Here is a 19,252-nt window from a genome sequence, read left to right as displayed (position 1 = left end):
CCAAAGCTGTCTTCATCTAGATGGGATGTGTTGAGAAACCTACAGCACCTTGCAGCCAAACCCGGCATCGGCGGGTGAAAACGTATCAAACTTCTTAAACTTTACAAAAGTGTGGAACAAAGACAGTGACTGCAAGACCGAGCTGAGAATCTGAAGCTCCCTTCCAGAGCCCACAAGGCTCCACCAAATGGAATGAGTCAAAATGGACCCTGGCGGAGCCTGACCTGTGGTTACAAAAGTCTGACGGTTGAGCAGACGAATCCACCTGGAAATAGTCTGCTTGGAAGTAGGCCACCACCGTTCATGGGCACCATAGATAACAAACAACTCATCCGTCTTGCGGATGGAAGCGGTGTGATCAACGTAGATTCGATGAGCATGAACCACATCCAAAGACTGGGATGAGGCAGACGAGTGAACCAAAACCACAATAGGTTGATTAATGTGGAAAGAGACCACTACCTTAGGGATAAAAGTTGGCTTCGTATGAAGTTTGGTCATCATGGGAAAAAAAGATGAGAACGACACAGTAAGGCTACAAGCTCGGTCACCATCTGATTAGAACAGAGGGTCAAAAGCAACAATGCTTTTTTCCACGACAGGTATTTGAGTTCAATGTTTTCCAGAGGCTCAAACACATCAGATTGCAATAACTGCAAAACTAAGTTATGGAGCTGTAGAATGAGCAAAGGGTGACTGGATCCGAAGGACCCTTTGTAGAAATGTCTGGAGGTCTGGCAGTAATGCCAGCCTGCGCTGAAAAATGGTGGACGGTGTGGGAACTTGCACCTTTAATTAGCCCAGACGAAGGCCAGCCTGAAGAAACTGTATTGGACGGGAAAGACTAAGAAGTTTTTGGGAATCTGCTGCTCTCACATCAATCCTCTTTGGCCATTTGTCCTATCTTCAATTGGATTTCCTTTCAGGAGATGACAGTGCAGATAATGCCAAACTAAATTCCTTTGAAGGAGGCCGCCATCTTACGGATGCACAAGTGAACAGGCACTTACCTCTGAGAGTATCAAGCAGACCATGGACTGAATCGCTAGTAAATCATTTGTCTGGAGGCAGAAAAACTATGTAAAGGCAGCGTCGAAAATCATGCAGAGGAACTGAAGTCTGACGGCACCAGGTTGAACTTTTTGAAGTTGTTAATTCATCTGTGGGCAATTAACGCAATGTGTCAAGTTGACATGATCTCTCACGGCCACCTTGATAAGGTTGTTGAGATGTTACTATGGTTTCCCCTAGAGATTGAAGGTGAGCAATCATTACCTCCATTACCTTTGTGGACACTTGGAGCGCAAGTGAAAGATCAGACGGAAGAGCCTGAAATTGGAAATGGGTGTCCAGAATGGCAAATCAGAAGAAAATTAGAAGGCGGCTTGATGAGGCTCCCATCCAAATAGTTATATGAAGGTATGCACCCCGAATATCAAAGACACCAAGAACTCACCTGGCCTTCATGCCCACAATCTGTGTAGCGACTCCATTGTGCCTGTGAATCATTAAATGAACATTTTAAGGATTTGAGGTTCAAAATGGGCTGGATTGAACCATCCAGCTTTGAAACCACAAAAAGATTGCAATAAAATTCCCAAGTTCGTTGATGAACTGGGATGGGAATCACTACTTCTGAAGCAAGTAGTTTGTCCACCGCCTGTTGCAAAACCTTTTTGCTTTCCAAAGAGACCGGAAGGCGTGTTGTGAACAACTAGGCGAGAGGACAAAGGCTGTGTTGTACCGCTCTAGAAAAAGATTCTGAACAAATTTTAAAATCAAACATGGTAATTGAGTTTCCACCGTAGAAGCCCTCAAGTGGGATGGAAGATGGTCATGTGGTTTCTTTTTCCGTGGGATTGGATTTCGGACAACTGGAAGTACCGGACTGACTCCCTCATGACTTTCCTCCTCTCGCGTTAGACAAGGCTTCTCTGGGTTTGGCGTGAAATTGAGGGGTTCCATGAAACGACAGGCCTGATTAGGACAAGCATTGAGCCACAGAAGATATAAAAATGTACTCCTTACCTCCTGTAGCATGGGCAATAGTTTTTGTCTTACGTCCTAGAGGATGCTGGGGTCCACATTAGTACCATGGGTATAGACGGGTCCACCAGGAGCCATTGGCACCTTAAGAGTTTAATAGTGTGGGCTGGCTCCTCCCTCTATGCCCTTCCTACCAGACTCCCTTTAGAAAATGTGCCTGGAGGAGCCGGTCACAGCTAGTGGAGCTCTACAGAGCTTTCCTGGAAAGTTTTTCTTAGAGTTTATTTTATAACAGCCTGCCTGCATCGAGGGTCTGAGGGGGGAGCAGTGTCCGCCCTGCGGGGTCTTGAGCCACTGACTCCGCTGACTGGACATTGAGCTCCGGAGGGGACAGATCGCGCCATGCCACAGGGGAACGCTCACCCCGGCAGCCAGCCGCCACCCCCTTACAGAGCTGAAAGTGGTGAGCGAGTCACTGTCCCCCCCCCCCCCCCCCCCCCCCCCCTTGCAAGCAGGGGGTCAGTGTGAAGAGGGCGGTTTTAAGGGCAGGACGGCTCAGTGGTACTGCGGTGCGGCACTGTGATGGGCGCCTTGAGCAGCACAAAACCCTACACTGACCATTTCCAGCCTGTCTGGGTCCGCGGATCTCAGCCAGCAAACAGATCCTCAGGCCAGTATAATCTTGCAAGAGCGGGAAGACAGCGCCATTGAAGGGGCGGAGCTACTCAGAGCGGACCCTGCAGCGGTCAGCGCCATTTTCCTGCCTGCAGCTCACTGCCAGTGGATGAACAGGTCCCTCCAGAGCACCTCCAGCTATCTGTAGGGTACCAGGGGGTTGTAGAAGGGAGGGGGAGGCTGTGTATAGGCTGTGTCGCCTATTAAGGGACACAGTCAGCGCTGTTCTGGGGTCTCCCTATACCTATAATAGCGCTGTGTATGGGTTGGCTCCAATCTGTGTCTCTCTGCCATTCTTGGGGAAAACGGTCTACCCAGTACCCTGCGTGTTTGTGGGGTGTTTGGTGTGTATGTAACAACATGTCTAGGGACACTGTTTCATATGCTGCAGAGGATTTATCTTCCCAAGAAGACTCCATACCATGTAATCAGGATTGCACTGTTGTAGCGCAGATCCCTGCTAGAGAGCCAGAATGGTTAGTCTCTGAGGGGGACTATTTCTCAAATTTCTGATAGGGTTGCTAGGACTGAGCATGCCACTCAAGTTCTGCAATCCCCTATGGTTGTATGGTCTGATGCTGCTTCCTCAGGGTTCCCTGTGGTTCATTCTCACAAACGTGCACTTGCCATACTTACGCAGGATGACACCGATTCTGACACTGCAGACGGTGACGGGGATGTGTCAAGGGGGACGGCATCACTTGCTAGGTGGGAGCAGTTGATTATTGAAGCTGTAAGGGATGTGTTGCACATTGCTGACACAGCTCCTGAGCAGGTGGAGGAGGCCTTTTTCACAGACAGTAGAAAGCTCCTCCCTCACCTTCCCGACTTCCAAAGAATTGAATGCCATCTTTGAAAAAGTATGGGAAAATCCGGAAAAGAAATTCCAGATCCCTAAGAGGGTCTTAGTTGCTTTTCCCTTCCCAGAAGAAGATATAAAATAGTGGGAGTCTCCGCCAATAGTTGACACCTCTGTCTCTAGGCTGTCCAAACAGGTGGTATTACCAGTCCCTGGATCTACCGCGTTGAAAGACCCGGCGGATTGCAAAGTGGATGCTACGCTAAAATCCATTTACACTGCTTCAGGGGCCATACTGCGGCCTACTATAGCCTGTGCTTGGATTGCAAAAGCTATTGCCAGGTGGTCAATCACTCTGCAGGAGGAATAGACTACGATGGATAAAGGTGACGTTGATTTATTTTTACACCATATTCAGGATTCTGCAGGGTTCTCGGTAGATTCCATGAAGGACCTGGGTTCCATGACTGCGGGGATCTCCATGTCCATCTCGGCTCGCAGAGGTCCCTGGCTGCGCCAATGGTCTTTGGATGTGGAATCCAGGAAAAGCGTGGAGGGTCTACCCTGTACAGGTCAGGCTCTCTTTGGGGAGGCGCTAGATGCGTGGATTGCCACGGCTGCAGTGGGTAAGTCTCCTTTTCTCCCCTCAGCTGCATCGGCTACGAAGAAGCCTTTTACACCAGCCACGTCACCGTACTTTTGCCCGCAAGACCTAGAAAGAACAAGCCTTCGAACACCTTCAGAGGTTTTTGTGCTAAAGGAAAGAAGCCTGCTCCCGCTGGCTCTCAGAACCAGAAGCCTGCTTCTGATACACCAAAGTCCTCCGCATGACGGTGGACAGCTAGGCCTGGAGGACGGTCAGGTGGGGGCAAGACTCTGGCAGTTCAGCCGCGTCTGGGTGTCGTCGGGCCTGGACCCCTGGGTACTGGATATTGTGTCCAGGGGTTACAGGTTGGAGTTTCAAGATCTCCCACCTCACCGTTTCTTCAAGTCAGGCTTGCCAGCTCTGCTGACAGACAGAACAATTCTTCTGGACGCTATCCAAAAATTGGTGGTGTCCAGTGTCATTGTTCCACTGATGAGGCGTAACTGGAACAAAGGTTACTATTCAAACCTTTTCGTAGTACTGAAGCCGGATGGTTCGGTACGGCCAATTCTGAACTTAAAATCTTTGAACCCCTAAGTCAGGGAGTTCAAATTCAAAATGGAGTCTCTGAGAGCTGTCATGTAAGGTCTGACGGAGGGGGAGTTCCTGGTGTCCCTGGACATCAAGGATGCGTACCTCCATATTCCCATCTGGTCTCCGCATCAGGCATACCTCCGGTTTGCACTGCTGGATGATCACTATCCGTTTCAGGCGTTGCCGTTTGGAGACTCCACAGCATCAAGGGTCTTCACCAAAGTGATGGCGGAGATGATGGTTCTTCTGCGCATGCAGGGGGTGAACATAATTCCGTATCTGGACGATCTCCTGATCAAGGTGGCGTCCAGGGAGAAGTTGTTGCGATCCATTGCTCTCACGACACATCTGCTCAAGGAGCACAGATGGATCCTGAACCTTCTGAAGTCTCACCTAGAGCCGATATGGAGGTTGTCTTTCCTGGGAATGATCCTATACACGGAAGTGCAGTTTCTGCCGGTGGAGAAAGCATTGATGATTCAATCTATGGTCCGGGATGTCTTACAGCCTACCCGAGTCTCTGTTCATCAGTGCATCCGCCTTCTGGGGAAGATGGTTGCCTCCTACGAGGCTCTACAATATGGAAGGTTTCATGCTCGGCCCTTTCAGCTGGAACTCTTGGACTAGTGGTCGGGATCTCACCTACACATGCACCAGAGGATCCGTCTGGCTCCGAAAGCCAGGATTTCGCTCCTCTGGTGGATACAACTGCCTCACCTTCTGGAAGGCCGAAGGTTCGGAGTTCAGGACTGGATCCTTCTAACCACAGATGCAAGTTAAGAGGTTGGGGAGCAGTCACTCGGGGAAACCTTCTAAGGACGGTGGTCGGATCAAGCATCCCTTCTCCTGATAAACATTCTGGAGCGAAGAGCCATGTACAACTGCCTTCTGCAAGCAGCACACCTTCTACAGGATCGGGCTGTTCAGGTGCAGTCGGACAATGTGACCACAGTGGCCTACATAAACCGACATGGTGGAACGAAGAGCAGGGCTGCCTTGTCAGAGGTGTCAAAAATCCTCTGGGCAGAAAGGCACGTGGTGGCGATGTCAGCAATCTTCATTCCGGGCGTAACTGGGAAGCAGACTTCCTCAGCAGACACTATCTCCATCCAGGGGAGTGGGGCCTCCATCCGGAGGTGTTTGAGGAGGTAACCGGTTGGTGGGGGGTTCCTCACATAGACATGATGGCATCCCGCCTCAACAAGAAGCTGCGAGGTACTGTTCCAGGTCGAGAAACCCACAGGCAGTGGCGGTGGACGCACTGGTAACACCGTGGGTGTTTCAGGTCAGTGTACGTGTTCCCTCCAGTTCCTCTGATACCAAAAGTTCTTCAACTGGTAAGAACAAAGGTCCTGACAATCCTCATTGCTCCGGACTGGCCAAGGAGGGCTTGGTACGCGGAACTACTGGATCTTCTGCTGGAAGGTCCAAGGCCGTTACCTCTTCGGGAGGATCTGCTACTGCAGGGGCCGTTCGCTTATCAAGACTTACCACGGCTACGTTTGACGGCATGGCGGTTGAACGCCAGATCTTAGCTCAGAAGGGTATCCCAAGTGAGGTCATTCCTACCCTGATACAGGCTAGGAAGGGGGTAACGTCTAAACATTACCATCGCATTTGGAAAAAGTATGTTTCTTAGTGTAAGGCCAAGAAGTTTCCTGCGGTGGAGTTTCAACTTGGACGTTTTCTCCTTTTCCTCTAAGCAGGGATGGATATGGGTCTGAGATTGGGCTCCATCAAGGTCCAGATCTCTGCTTTGTCAATCTTCCAAAAACAATTAGCTGTCCCCCTTGAGGTTCAGACCTTTTTAAAAGGGGTTCTGCACATCCAGCCTCCCTTTGTGGTGCCAACGGCACCCTGGGATCTTGATGTGGTGTTGCAGTTCCTGCAATCTGCTTGGTTTGAGCCTCTACAGGAGGCTGATCTCAAGTTTCTTACGTGGAAGGCGGTCACTTTGTTGGCCTTGGCTTCTGCACGACGCATGTAGGAATAGGGGCTTTATCTTGTAAAAGCCCCTATCTGATTTTCCATGAAGACAGGGCAGAACTTAGGACTCGTCCACAGTTCCTGCCTAAGGTTGTATCGGCTTTCCATATCAACCAACCTATTGTGGTGCCAGTGGCTACTGACTCCTCAATTGCTTTAAAGGCCTTGGATGTAGTGAGGGATTTGAAGACTTATGTGCAGAGGACGGCTCGTCATAGAAAAAGTGACTCCCTATGTGTCCTCCATGATCCAAAGAAAATTGGGTGTCCTGCTTCTAAGCAGTCGATTTCGTGCTGGATTAGGTTCACTATCCAGCATGCTTATTCCACGGCACGATTGCAGTGTCCAAGATCTGTAAAGTAGGCTCTTCCTGGGCGGCTGCCCGGGGGGTCTTGGCTGTACAACTCTGCCGAGCAGCTACTTTGTCTGGGTCGAACACGTTTGCCAAGTTTTACAAGTTCGACACTTTGGCCTCTGATAACCTCAAGTTTGGTCAAGCAGTGTTGCAGGAGCCTCCGCGCTCTCCCCCCGTACTGGGAGCTTTGGTACATCCCCATGGTGCTAATATGGACCCCAGCATCCTCTAGGACGTAAGAAAATAGGCTTTTCGTTACCTACCGGTAAATCCTTTTCTCGTAGTCCGTAGAGGATGCTGGGCGCCCGCCCAGCGCTGCGTTTTCCTGCATTAGTTTTCTAGTTCAGTACTGCCTGGTTCCTAGGTAAGTTCTGCGTTATTTACTGTTTCAGCGGTGGCTGAGTTGTTCAGGCATGTTAGCCGGGTTTGACTGTTGTGTGAGCTGGTATGAATCTCGCCACTATCTGTGTAATTCCTTCTCTCAAAGTATATCGTCTCCTCGGGCACAGTTTCTAGACTGAGTCTGGTAGGAGGGGCATAGAGGGAGGAGCCAGCCCACACTATTAAACTCTTAAGGTGCCAATGGCTCCTGGTGGACCCGTCTATACCCATGGTACTAATATGGACCCCAGCATCCTCTACAGACTACGAGAAAAGGATTTACCGGTATGTAACCAAAATCCTATTTTATCCAGTTCTGAACTGAAAAGCATGACCCCAGAAAAAGGGAAGAGCTTCCAGAGCGCATTTTGAATCAGGCTCCCTGCCAGGCCCCAAGGCCCGGCACTGCCACCACCAAAGCAGAAATTCTGGAACAGAACTGTACTGTCCATCAATTGGCGTATCTCCAAGGTACACTGCACGTTCCTTAATATCCTCTGCTAAAGAGATCAGCTCAGACTGGGAAACGGAAGTCAATCTACTAATTGTGTCACCCATCTTTCTTTTCACTGATTTTGAATATTTTTTTTTTTTTTTTTTATAATTATAACCCAAGTGGCCACCAGGGTTGGCCGGAGTGAAAGCTGCTGTGTAAATTGACTTAAGGGTAGATTCCAGTCTCCTATCTGATCCATCTCTTAGTGAAGTGGAGACCTAAAAAGTCATCATTTTAGACTGGAAACAGATGGATCCGCCAAATGTGGAAATTCCCACTTCGATCTGTGGGGGTCATTCCAACCCGATCGCTCGCTGCAGTTTATCGCCGAAGGCGGTCGTTTCCCTGCGATTGCCGCTGGGCGGGAGGGGGCGGCATTTGGCCGCCGTTATGGGGGAGCAGTCTGGCCAACGCAGGCGTGCGGAGCGACTAGTAGCTGCCGGCCAGCACGCTAAAGCTGCGCTGGCCGGGAGCTACTCCTGAAGTGCAAAAGCGCTTTTGCACTTCTGCGGGGGGGAGACGCGCTGACATGCGAGGCGGGATAGCCCTATGCTGGGTGTTCCCCTGCATGTCAACTCGGAATGACCCCCTGTGTTCAGACGGAAAAGGATAGAGCACAAGCAACCATTTGAAACTTTTATCGGGATGTTTTCCGGCAGCTACCAACTGGTACTTTGAGGGGAAGAAGGGAAAGTGACTAAACGCTTTTTCTTTCGATTTAAAGTAATGTCTCCTGAGATTCTAAGGGATCTGTCTCTTTTGGGATAGTTGTTTAGCCTATCAGCACTCTAAGTGGATTACGGCATCCGTTCTAGAGAAAAAGAAACTGCCCTTTGGCCCAAGCTGGCTCCAAAACCTGGGTTTATTTGCATAGGGCCTAGGGAAGAACTCACCCTCTGGTCACACTGCAGCACCTGAGCAATCTGCTTTTAGGTATCTGCTGAGAGGGCACCAATTGCTGGGATAATTCAAACAGCATAGCCTCTGCCATCGTAGACACCCAAGACGGTTTATCAGTAGGAGGAGGGACCAACATGGGAGTGGACAGACTGTCGGACTCACGGGCTTCACAAACAGCTCCCCAATTTGCGCGAGCATGCTAAAATTTCTTATTACATTTTGAGCGTGCAAACACTTTTTGGAAGGCAATCTCTTTATTAGATAATGAAACTGCAGAATACTTCCCGGTCATACTGAGAATTGGGGAAGAGATGCAACACACACTCAACACAATTTTAACAGTAGGAGACAGAAATTGGCAGCAGGAATCTATATAAAGAAAAGGAACAAATTGCAGCTGCAGAGTGAGGATTGTACATACACGAAGAGCTCCTCCACAAGCCTGTAATGAGAGCCTGCAGTTTTGGAGAACTCCAGATGCCCCCACAATTACCCCATTGCAATTCATGGACCCTGTTGAATAGACTGAGCTGTGTCCTGGAGGGCGCTGCTCATATGCAGCATATGTTGATGGTAGGTAGACTCACACTGGGAGGAGGAGCCTGGTAGAGAGGTGCTCTATCCCCTAAAAGGCTGACCTGAACCAATAGGGAGCGCCCAGACGCAAGGGGACCCATAGTGCAGCCACCTGAGTGAGGGCAACTCTGTCCATTTGGGGGTTGGGTGGACATTGTTGACCATGGTTGTGGAGCTATATAATATAATCATAATATAATCATAATATAGATTGTTAGTTTTTTTTTTTTTAAACAAAATTGAAATATGATCTAATTTCTTAGATTAACTTTCAGAGTACGCCGCTTTCAGTCTTGCAGAGTTTAACACTAGGCAATCTGCAGCGCTACTGCTGGACCAGAACACTTGCTCCTGGCACCCATAAGTGCCCTGTGTCTGTTTAGTAGTGGATCCCAATTCATTCTTTACTGATTGGCTACGGCTTCTATGTAGTACCACGGTTTCCAGGATCTGCACTGCTAAGGACTGCTTATACTGGTCATCTGCATTTGGAGCCCCACAGCAGCTGTTTAGCAGTAAAGGAGATGGTTGGTAGCAGTGAGAGAGGGGGAAAAAATAGGACCCAGGTTAAAATAGTAAAGAAAAAAATAGAAATATACCAGCGAACCTAGTACAACAGTGTCTTCTACACTTAAAGTAAAACTGAGGAATTGGGGCAGGGGGACACACATACACCATAGAAACAGCTACACTATTAAGTGCTAGCTCTTCAATCCTAACTACACCCCATGGTCTACAGTATCCCCCAGATGGAAGGAGAAATGTTAAATAACACTGAGAACATCCTCTGCATTTTGTGTTGTGAATATTCTTTTACTTGAATTAATGTAATACATTTTATTGTCTTGTTTTTATTTTTTTGTGCATTTTGAATGGTTTGGAAGCGCCATGCCAATTGAAACATTTGTGTGATTTACAAAGTTTTAATTTATAAGATGTCTTGTAGCATGTAGCAGTTTTAATTTCCTATGCATTATCTAGTGTATGAAATGTCTGAGATATGGAATAGGTTACATTTAACAATGACCATAGGACACAATTCTCAAGGGGACCTTGCTACACTGTGGGTTTTTAGTAGAGATGAGTGGGTTCGGTTTTGCTCAGATCTACTCAAATCTCCTTATTGGCTATCTGACGTCACGTCTTTTGGTTAGCCAATAAGAAAAATCCAGAAAATAAGAAATGGCGATAATTCTGGCGTAAAGAACTGAGTAAATTCGAACCCGCTCATCTCTAGTTTTTAGCACTATGAACTAATTCTATAAGGCCATGGGAAGCGTCAGATGTGGTGTTTATTTTTTATACTTAATGAAAAATGTTGACTCTTAAGTGAAATTATTTGTAAAAAATTGTGTTTTACAGAATGACCCTTTACCAGGACGTATAAAAGTTGACTTTGTGATCCCTAAGGAGCTTCCTTTTGGTGATAAAGATACTAAATCCAAGGTGACCCTTTTGGAAGGAGATCATGTACGGTTCAACATTTCCACAGATCGACGGGATAAACTGGAACGTGCCACAAATATAGAAGTTCTCTCCGACACATTTGAGTTTACAGATGAGTCTAGAGAAATGGTTAGTATTAACTTGATGCCTGTATTTTATATTTTCGGTTATCCAATGAATAGACTTGCATTGTGGGTGATGAATTGCCTATTTTGGGCATTAACCAGTCATTTGTATTGAAGACCAATTAACGGAGGTAAGGTGCGTAACTTGTAGTCATTTATTAGGTAAGTTGATCTAACAAACTTGTAATTGATTATTGTCATATGTTGATTAAAATACAAAAACAGTGTTTTTGCATTCCCATTGTAAATAAATGGTTGCGTAATATATTCTTACACTTGACAGTTCTCGTTATCCATAGTTAAAGCAACTCTTGCAGTTACGCTGGTGGATATTTAAATGCCTCCTATTAGGATTTGCTAGATGTGGAAAAACATATACAGTATATTATATAAGTTTATTCCTCTGATGAAATATTGTTTACACTATAAAAGTTTAAATATTAAGGTGAAAAATAGGTGTTTAAGATAATGTGAGTGCTTTGTGTATTGTTTTTGTACTTTTAAAATGATTGACTACGGTTTGTTGTAAAAACTGCTGCCAAAAGGATCATCTTCTCTCAATGGCATCAGGAGTGTGTGGTATTGTCGGATTACATTCTGTTTAATTCTGAACTAGGTTGACAGAATTATAGGTGGATGGCTATTTATTGAGCCTGGAATCTTTTTAGGAATTTTGTTATGAATTGTTTTGGTTTGGTGCAAATATGGTTTTGATTTTAAATGGTCAGTGTGACTTAAATGCAACTTATGGTGTGACTAAATGTTATGTCGTTTATTTTTAGATTGTTGCCTTGTTTGGTAGGACAACCTTTTGGTCTTGAGGTCTAAGAAGTGAAGATATGCTTTGTCTGTCTTTCTTTCTGTTTTAGTAATCTGGTTGTGTTACTTGTTTGGCTTCTGCTCGGTACCCTCCTATGCAAGACTAATGCTGATCAAAATGTCTGGTTTTCATTGCTTTAGATGTTGAAATGCAAAAGGATGTAGCATTTCACACAAGTTCAGTTTTGACGCCCTCTGTTTCAGCAATGGTTTTAAAGTTCCTAAAATCCTCCCTCAAATAACGCCATCCTTTTTTATAAAAAAAACAAAACCTTACTTGTTAGCCAGTTTAGTACTTGGGCAAATTTTTTTCCCTGGCCCATGCGACCCATCACAGTATAAAGGTCTAGAATGTGAGCAACTGTGGCCTCATATCTTGTATTCATACTGCTGTTTCCCTCTCACAGGGTGTGATTGCAGCAATGAGGGATGGGTTTGGTTTTATAAAATGTGTTGATCGGGATGCCCGAATGTTCTTTCACTTCAGTGAAGTCCTGGATGGAAATCAGCTCCACATTTCTGATGAAGTTGAGTTTACTGTTGTCCCTGTGAGTAAACGTTCTTAATACGGAGTATGCTAGTGTCCCTTTCCCGTTCATTTAGTAGATAACCTTTTAAGTTCCCCCCTACCCAGAAAAGAAATGCATTAATCTCTCAGTTGGGTGTGCTTGTTTCCCCTCTGGTTTTTTTCCGTTTTTGTTTATTTTTGTAGAACTCTTGACCTAAAATTTAGTGAATCCACTTGCATGTGACTTGTATTTTTCATTTTGGTCTAGAGGTTATAAGACAACACTAACCAATTGTGATGAAAAATCTCGTAGATCGGGTTTCGTCTTGGACCGTGTGTTTAGCGTATGTTGTTGAAGAATGTTTACTGCCTAATTCTAACCGTTTCATCTATTTTTTTTATTACAGGATATGCTCTCTGCCCAGAGAAATCATGCTATCCGAATTAAAAAGCTCCCAAAAGGAACAGTTTCATTTCATACCCAGTCAGATCATCGTTTTGTTGGTATTATAGAAAAAGAAGCCACATCTGCCTCTGCTAAATCAAGCAGCCCAAACAAAGGAAAGGAGAAGGTACAGTAATGGTAGCTAAGGCTGTTTTTATTAAAGCGCACACACTGAATATCTTTTCCATAATGGTCTTTTAGACTTGGCCATTGTGATGTAGTTATGCAGAACCCCAGTATTTATTTTTTGCTTTTAAAGCCTTTGTTCCCTTTTACTACAGTGGCTGGCACCAAGTAAATGCGTAACATCTAAATGCTACGTAAAGCCTTTGCCAATGAGTATATGAATGTCCCACTACTACTACATATCCTCAGCTGTGTATCAAGCCCGTTCCATTGGTTAGGCACTTAATTCTCTTGATTGAACGTTCTTTTCTCTGACGTCCTAGTGGATGCTGGGAACTCCGTAAGGACCATGGGTAATAGCGGGCTCCGAAGGAGGCTGGGCACTCTAGAAAGATCTTAGACTACCTGGTGTGCACTGGCTCCTCCCACTATGACCCTCCTCCAAGCCTCAGTTAGATTTCGTGCCCGGCCGAGGTTGGATGCACACTAGGGGCTCTCCTGAGCTCTTAGAAAGTAATAGTCTTAGATTTTTTTTTTTTCAGTGAGACCTGCTGGCAACAGGCTCACTGCAGCGAGGGACTAAGGGGAGAAGAAGCGAACTCGCCTGCTTGCAGCCGGATTGGGCTTCTTAGGCTACTGGACACCATTAGCTCCAGAGGGATCGACCGCAGGCCCAGCCTTGATGTTCGGTCCCGGAGCCGCGCCGCCGTCCCCCTTACAGAGCCAGAAGCAAGAAGATGGTCCGGAAAATCGGCGGCATGAAGACTCAGTCTTCACCAAGGTAGCGCACAGCACTGCAGCTGTGCGCCATTGCTCCTCTCACACACTTCATACTTCGGTCACTGAGGGTGCAGGGCGCTGGGGGGGGCGCCCTGAGGCAGCAATAAAAACACCTTGGCTGGCTAAAATACCTCAATATATAGCCCCAGGGGCTATATATGAGGTAAATACCCCTGCCAGAAGTCCATAAAAAGCGGGAGAATAGGCAGCGAAAAAGGGGCGGAGCCTATCTCCTCAGCACACTGGCGCCATTTTCCCTCACAGCTCCGTTGGAGGGAAGCTCCCTGGCTCTCCCCTGCAGTCTACACTACAGAAAAGGGTTAAAAAAAGAGAGGGGGGGGCACTAAATTTAGGCGCAGTATACATTATATATAAAAACAGCAGCTATAGGGGACATAACTCAGTTAGTCCCTGCAGTATATAGCGCTCTGGTGTGTGCTGGCATACTCTCACTCTGTCCCCCCAAAGGGCTTTTGTGGGTCCTGTCCTCGTTTAGAGCATTCCCTGTGTGTCTGCGGTGTGTCGGTACGGCTGTGTCGACATGTTAAATGAGGAGGCTTATATGGTGACGGAACAGAGGCCGATATATGTGATGTCGCCCCCTGTGGGGCCGACACCAGAGTGGATGGTTAGGTGAAAGGTATTAACCGACAGTGTCAACTCCTTACATAAAAGGGTGGATGACGTAACAGCTGTGGGACAGCCGGCTTCTCAGCCCGCGCCTGCCCAGGCGTCTCAAAGGCCATCAGGGGCTCAAACACGCCCGCTCTCTCAGATGGCAGACACAGATGTCGACATGGAGTTTGACTCCAGTGTCGACAAGGTTGAGACATATACAAAATCCACTAGGAACAGCCGTGACTTGGTCCCGGCAATAAAAAATGTGTTATACATTTCTGACATTAACCCAAGCACCTCTGAAAATGGGTTGTTAGGTTTGGGGAGAAAAAACAGGCAGTGTTTTGTTCCCCCATCAGATGAATAAATGAAGTGTGTGAAAAGCGTGGGTTCCCCCGTTAAGAAACTGGTAATTTATAAAAAGTTACTGATGGCGTACCCTTTCCCGCCAGGAGGATAAGTAACGCTGGGAGGTATCCCCTAGGGTGGATAAGGCGCTCACACGGTTGTCAAAAAAGGTGGCACTGCCGATTTAGGAACGGCCACTTTGAAGGTACCTGTTGATAAAAAGCAGGAGGCTATCCTGAAGTCTGTATTTACACACTCAGGTACTAGACTGAAACCTGCAGATCGTGCTGCTGCAGCGTGGTCGGTGACCCTATTAAGCATACTAGTTTGCTAATATGAGAACATATTAAAGACGTCGTCTTATATATGAGGGATGCACAGAGGGATATTTTGCCGGCTGGCATCCAAAATGAATGTAATGTCCATTCTGTCAGGAGGGTATTAGAGACCTGTCACTGGACAGGTGATGCTGACTTAAAAAGCGCATAGAGATTCTGCCTTATAAGGGTGAGGAATGATTTGGGGGTGGTCTCTGGGACCTCGTATCCACAGCAATGTGCTGGGAAGAAATATTTTTACCTCAGGTTTCCTCACAGAAAAAGGTACAGTCCTGTCGGCTTCAGAAAAGCAAGCGGGTCAAATGGCGCTTCCTTTCTGTACAGAGACAAGGGAAGAGGGAAAAAGCTGCACCAGGAGCCTGTTCCCAGAATCAAAATTCTTCCCCCGCTTCCTGTGAGTCCACAGCATGACGCGGGTGCTCCACAGGTGTAGCCAGGTATGGTGGGGGGCCGTCTCAAAAAATTTCAGCAATTAGTGGGCTCGCTCACAGGTGGATCCCTGTTTCTTTCAAGTAGTATTTCAGGGGTACAAGCTGAAATTAGAGATGTCTCCCCCCAGCCGTTTCCTTAAATATGCCTTGCTGACAACTCCCTCAGGGAGGCTGTGCTAGAGGCAATTAATAAGCGGTATTCCCAGCAGGTAAAACTCAAGGTGCCCCTACTTCAACAAGGACGGGGTTACTATTCCACACGGTTTGGGGTACCGAAACCGCATAGTTCGGTGTGACCCTTCTTATATTTAAAATCCTTGAACACCTACATAAAAAAATTCAAGTTCAAGATGGAATCGCTCAGGGCGGTTATTGCAAGCCTGGACGAGGGGGATTACATGGTATCCCGGGGCATCAAGGATGCTTACCTGCATGTCCCCATTTACTATCCTCGCCAGGAGTACCTCAGATTTGTGGTACAGGATTACCATTACCAAGTCCAGACACTGCCGTTTGGACTGTACATGGCACCGAGGGTGTTTTATCAAGGTAATGGCCGAAATGATGATACTCCTTCGAAAAAAGGGAGTTTTAATTATCCCGCACTTGGACAATCTCTTTATAAGGGCGAGGTCCAAGGAGCAGTTGGTAGTCGGGGTAGCACTATTTTGGAAAGTGCTACAACAGCACGGTTGGATTCTAAACAGTCCAAAGTCACAGCTGGTTCCTATGACACGTCTACTGTTCCTGGGGATGGTTCTGGACATAAACCAGAAATAGTTTTCTCAGGGAGGAGAAAGCCAAGGAGTTGTCATCTCTAGTCAGAGACCTCCTGAAGCCAAAACAGGTAGCGGTGCATCATTGCACGCGAGTCCTGGGAAAAATGGTAGCTTCCTACGAAGCAATCTCATTAGGCAGGTTCCATACAAGAACTTTTCAGAGGGACCTGTTGGACAAGTGGTCTGGATCGCATCTTCCGATGCATAGGCTGATAACCCTGTCTCCAAGGACCAGGGTATCTCTACTGTGGTGGCTGCAGAGTGCCCATCTTCAAGAGGGCCCCAGGTTCGGCATACAGGACTAGGTCCTAGTGACCATGAATGCCAGCCTTTGAGGCTGGGGGGGCAGTCACACAGGGAAGAAACTTCCAGGGACTTTGATTAAGTCAGGTGATTTCCCTACACATAAACATTCTGGATCTGAGGGCCATTTACAATGCCCTGAGGCCGGCAAGGCCTCTGCTTCAAAACCAGCCGGTACTGATCCAATCAGACAACATCACGGCAGTCGCTCATGTAAACCAACAGGGCGGCACAAGAAGCAGGATGGCGATGGCAGAAGCCACAAGGATTCTCCGATAGGCGGAAAATCATGGGTTAGCACTGTCAGCAGTGTTCATTCCCGGAGTGGACAACTGGGAAGCAGATCTTCTCAACAGACACGACCTCCACCCGGGAGAGTGGGGACTTCCTCCAGAAGTCTTCCAAAGGATTGTACACCATTGGGAAAGGCCACAGGTGGACATGATGGCGTCCCGCCTCAACAAAAGCTATAAAAGATATTGCGCCAGGTCAAGGGACCCTCAGGCGATAGCTGTGGACGCTCTGGTAACACCGTGGGTGTACCAGTCGGTTTATGTGTTCTCCCCTCTGCCTCTCATACCAAAGGTACTGAGAATAATAAGAAGGCGAGGAGTAAGAACGATACTCGTGGTTCCGGGCTGGCCAAGAAGAGATTGGTACCCAGAACTTCAAGAATTATATCAGAGGACCCATGGCCTCTGCCACTCAGACAGGACCTGCGGCAGCAGGGGCCTTGTCTGTTCCAAGACTTACCGCGGCTGCGTTTGACGGCATAGCGGTTGAACGCCGGATCCTGAAGGAAAAGGGCATTCCGGAGGAAGTCATTCCTACGCTTACTAAAGCCAGGAAAGAGGTTACAGCAAATCATTATCACCGCATATGGCGGAAATATGTTGCATGGTGTGAGGCCGAAAGGGCCCCAACAGAGGAATTTCAACTAGGTCGATTTCTGCATTTCCTGCAAGCAGGAGTGACTATGGGCCTTAAATTAGGTTCCATTAAGGTACAGATCTCGGTTCTGTCGATTTTTCTTTCAAAAAGAACTAGCTTCAGTACATGAAGTTCAGACATTATAAAAGGAGTGCTGCATATTCAGCCCCCGTTTGTGCCTCCTGTGGCACCTTGGGACCACTAAAGACCGTGGATCTGTAATATCTCACTTGGAAAGTGGTCATGTTATTGGCCTTGGTTTCGACCAGGCGAGTATCAGAATTGGCGGCTTTATCATGTAAAAGCCCTTATCTGATTTTCCATATGGATAGGGCAAAATTGAGGACTCGTCCCCAGTTTCTCCCTAAGGTGGTGTCAGCGTTTCACCTGAACCAGCCTATTATGGTGCCTGCGGCTACTAGGGACTTGGAGGACTCCAAGTTGTTAGACGTGGTCAGGGCCCTGAAAATATGTTTCCAGAACGGCTGGAGTCAGAAAATCTGACTCGCTGTTTATCATATATGCACCCAACAGGCTGGGTGCTCCTGCTTCTACGCAGACTATTGCTCGTTGGATTTGTAGTACAATTCAGCTTGCACAGCCAAAATCTGTCAATGCCCATTCCACAAGGAAGGTGGGCTCATCTTGGGCGACTGCCCAAGGGGTCTCGGCTTTACAACTTGCCGAGCTGCTACTTGGTCAGGGGCAAACACGTTTGCAAAATTCTATAAATTTGATACCCTGGCTAAGGAGGACCTGGAGTTCTCTCATTCGGTGTTGCAGAGTCATCCGCACTCTCCCGCCCGTTTGGGAGCTTTGGTATAATCCCCATGGTCCTTACGGAGTTCCCAGCATCCACTAGGACGTCAGAGAAAATAAGAATTTACTCACCGGTAATTCTATTTCTCGTAGTCCGTAGTGGATGCTGGGCGCCCATCCCAAGTGCGGTTTATCTGCAATACTTGTACATAGTTATTGTTAACTAAATCGGGTTATTGTTGAGCCATCTGTTGAGAGGCTCAGTTTCATACTGTTAACTGGGTTTCATATCACGAGTTATACGGTGTGATTGGTGTGGCTGGTAAGAGTCTTACCCGGGATTCAAAATCCTTCCTTATTGTGTACGCTCGTCCGGGCACAGTATCCTAACTGAGGCTTGGAGGAGGGTCATAGTGGGAGGAGCCAGTGCACACCAGGTAGTCTAAGATCTTTCTAGAGTGCCCAGCCTCCTTCGGAGCCCGCTATTCCCCATGGTCCTTACGGAGTTCCCAGCATCCACTACGGACTACGAGAAATAGAATTACCGGTGAGTAAATTCTTATTTTTAACTGGTGTACAACAGTGTGCTAGTGGTTAAATAAGACCGGATGGGTATTGATCTGTAACTCCTGCTGGAATCCATTTTTGTTTGTGTGCTCCATACCTTGCTTAAAATGGCTAATTGCGCAACATGATGCTAGTTTCATTTAATTTACACAAACTTTTTTGGTAATTTTGTGTTTAGAAAAAAGAGAAGGTAAGATTCGCATGGTGTGATTTTTTAGCTGATTACCTGTCTTGAAGCCTGCTTTCACAATGCAAAGACTTTACCTAACATTGCACTGATTGTAGCATCTTTGAGTTTCTGGAAATGAGTGTGCATGTTTCCACCATAACTAACCTTTCAGACTATTAGTAAGCTGAAAGGCCTGTAAGGGGGAAGGGGTTGTTTACCTTACAGTTCCACTAAGTCAGTGATTTTCAACCTTTTTTTTTTACTTGCGGCACACTGATCAATGTTTTAAAATTGCCAAGGCACACCATCAGTTCCCCACAGAAAACCCCCAAAAAAACACACATTGGCCGTCCCAATAATAAAAAATCCACACATACATTGGCCTACACAAAAAAAAACAATGACATTGCTCCCCACATAAATCATG

At 47.1% G+C, this 19,252-nt stretch overlaps 1 protein-coding gene across 3 annotated transcripts in view; it reads left to right on the top strand.

The window, feature by feature from the left end:
- The window catches only part of CSDE1 (cold shock domain containing E1), a 281,875-nt gene that overhangs the window by 170,108 nt on the left and 92,515 nt on the right, over positions 1–19,252 (top strand). For 2 of the 3 annotated variants that reach the window (XM_063955435.1, XM_063955434.1), the window contains 3 exons: positions 10,697–10,909; positions 12,132–12,272; positions 12,640–12,804. In XM_063955435.1, coding sequence (XP_063811505.1) covers positions 10,697–10,909; positions 12,132–12,272; positions 12,640–12,804 — 519 coding nt within the window. The remainder of the gene's footprint in view (positions 1–10,696; positions 10,910–12,131; positions 12,273–12,639; positions 12,805–19,252) is intronic. The other variant, XM_063955436.1, reaches the window with a different exon arrangement.

The sequence above is a fragment of the Pseudophryne corroboree genome, chromosome 2, assembly GCF_028390025.1.
Source record: "Pseudophryne corroboree isolate aPseCor3 chromosome 2, aPseCor3.hap2, whole genome shotgun sequence".
Classification (NCBI taxonomy): domain Eukaryota; kingdom Metazoa; phylum Chordata; class Amphibia; order Anura; family Myobatrachidae; genus Pseudophryne; species Pseudophryne corroboree.
This window is presented reverse-complemented; position numbering and strand designations above follow the sequence as displayed.